Below are 2,118 nucleotides of genomic sequence, written 5' to 3'. Positions count from 1 at the left end.
AATCCTAGTCTGTTCACCCGATCGGAACCAGACCAGTGCAGAAAGATTCTCTGGAGTCCCAGTATTAAAAATTATCAAAAAAAGTTTTAACTTTCGATTCAACTTTGCAAAGCTACACCAAAATATAAGCTGTGGGTGTGGCCACAGTTATAACTCTTGAACGGAATGAGATATTTTCACAAAATTTGAGACACTTGTGTATGGGGTCATTCTGAGGACACATGAACAAAATTGCATACCTATGCCTCTTGGTGGCGCTATAACAGTCAGGAATGTAAAAAAATACCATATCTGTGTGATCCCTCACCTGATGTTTCTCAAAATTAAGGCACTATGACATTGTTTTAGTTGCTTTCAGGCTATCTAATTAATACTTAATATCTGTTGCATATGAACTTAAAGGACCTTAAAGGTTTGAACCTCGTTAATCGCTGCTTGCAGCTATATTTACCTTTGTGTTTGATGCTATCTTAAGTCAGCTTTTTAACATTTTGCGTGGGAATAAAGAAGACATAAGCCTGTACATATTTTCTGCATTGTCTGCAATCATACTCAGACTGTAAGCTTAGCAATACGATCTATATATAAATAGGAACATAAAGATTGCGCATTACATATTCATACAAAGTCTTATGCAATAAGATTTAAAAGGGCATGCATATTTTCCAAAGTCCTCCAAAATGTTCCAAATGTTCCTTGTAGCATTAAGACGTTTTTAAACAAACAGAATTGCTTGCAGTATTTTCATCTGCTCAAAACAAAATATTCTGATGAATGTGTCCTTAGTAATGATGAAAAAATATAACATTCCTGGGGCAACATTAACGCATTTTATAATGACTTGTCTCTGGCGCATTTACGCAATGAATTATCGTGCTTACGTGCGAAGGAAATCAATGTTAAAGGCGGGGCGACATCGGATCACATAAATGGGCACAAGACTGTTGAGATGGTTATTTGACCCAAAACTTTTGCTATATACACATAACGACGTTGCGCACTCAGGTGCCAAAGCTCCCTGCAATCAGGACCATGGAGAACTCCAATCTGTGGACGCGAATTGTTGTGTGCGCCGCGCTTCTTGTATTGGTGACCGGTGCCAGAGCGAACGATCCAGATCCGGAGGTCGAGCTGGAAGTGGACACAAGAGCCATCAGAGACTTCTACCCCAAAGACCCGAATCTAACAAGTGAAAAACAGCTTGTGAGTAATTGTAACATTTCTTAGGCTACTTTTATTGCGTAATAGATCGATCAACTATTTACAAAACAGAGCCACTTTGAATGATTTGGTCTCTTTTGCTGTGAATTGTTATCATGGCACATTATACGGCCAATTAGAGAGAAATTAGATCTTTTACATTTTTTAATTGTCTTATCAACAGCTCGGGGCTCTGCAAGAAGTTCTGGAAAAGCTGCAGACGAAACGAATTCCACCTTGGGAGAAGAAATTTGGTCAAGTTCCCATGGTAAATTTATTATACAGTATGGTCTGCATGTAAATGTTACGTATATTAATGTGTTTACGACTGGTCATTGCGCACCACTGCTATTGCTCCAATGACCGTCTTTGCAGATTTGTGATGTTTTGATATCTTTTTAATCATTAATCTGTAATGCCACGACATTCCTGAATCAATTAATGTATCTAGAACGCCTAAATGGTATTAATCATATGATTTTATGCTCTATTAGCCTACATGTATCCAAGTACAAATAAAACATAAACTAATTTATCTAAGCCTTAAACAAGTGCGCTTTTACGCACTAAAGCAAATACTGTTGTGGCAAAAGTAACATGATCTCTCCTGTCTTCTCAGTGTGATTTGGGGGAGCAGTGCGCAATCAGAAAAGGATCTCGGATCGGCAAGATGTGCGACTGTCCGCGCGGGGCATTCTGCAACTTTTTCTTGTTAAAGTGCTTGTGATGGAAATATAATCTACAGTTTGGATAGGGATGGAATGGAGGAAATGGATATGCATTATATAACACAAAATTGTAATTTTATTTGTATTAATATTTTTTTATGTCCGGTAATACAATGATGAGAACACTTAGGCTATGTGATGTAAATGTGACATTATACTATTTCTTGTTAATCTGCTGTTTTGTGTATTA

The 2,118-nt window shown here is 37.5% G+C and overlaps 1 protein-coding gene across 1 annotated transcript; it reads left to right on the top strand.

Annotated features, from left to right (window-relative positions):
* Window positions 1-945: 945 nt before the first annotated feature.
* Window positions 946-2,118, top strand: LOC127435963 (cocaine- and amphetamine-regulated transcript protein-like). The gene is made up of 3 exons (XM_051689811.1): window positions 946-1,203; window positions 1,385-1,468; window positions 1,820-2,118. Exons 1-3 carry the CDS (start codon window positions 1,033-1,035, stop codon window positions 1,925-1,927), a joined length of 363 nt encoding a protein of 120 aa, XP_051545771.1. The 5' UTR covers window positions 946-1,032; the 3' UTR covers window positions 1,928-2,118.

The sequence above is a fragment of the Myxocyprinus asiaticus genome, chromosome 46 (genome assembly GCF_019703515.2).
Source record: "Myxocyprinus asiaticus isolate MX2 ecotype Aquarium Trade chromosome 46, UBuf_Myxa_2, whole genome shotgun sequence".
Classification (NCBI taxonomy): Eukaryota; Metazoa; Chordata; class Actinopteri; order Cypriniformes; family Catostomidae; genus Myxocyprinus; species Myxocyprinus asiaticus.
This window is presented reverse-complemented; position numbering and strand designations above follow the sequence as displayed.

Excerpts from the sequence above, each read along its gene's own strand:
- LOC127435963 (XM_051689811.1), top strand. The coding sequence starts at position 1,033 with ATGGAGAACTCCAATCTGTGGACGCGAATTGTTGTGTGCGCCGCGCTT. Across the intron at positions 1,204-1,384 it reads TAACAAGTGAAAAACAGCTT|CTCGGGGCTCTGCAAGAAGT; the intron begins GTGAGTAATTGT and ends TCTTATCAACAG. Across the intron at positions 1,469-1,819 it reads AATTTGGTCAAGTTCCCATG|TGTGATTTGGGGGAGCAGTG; the intron begins GTAAATTTATTA and ends CTGTCTTCTCAG.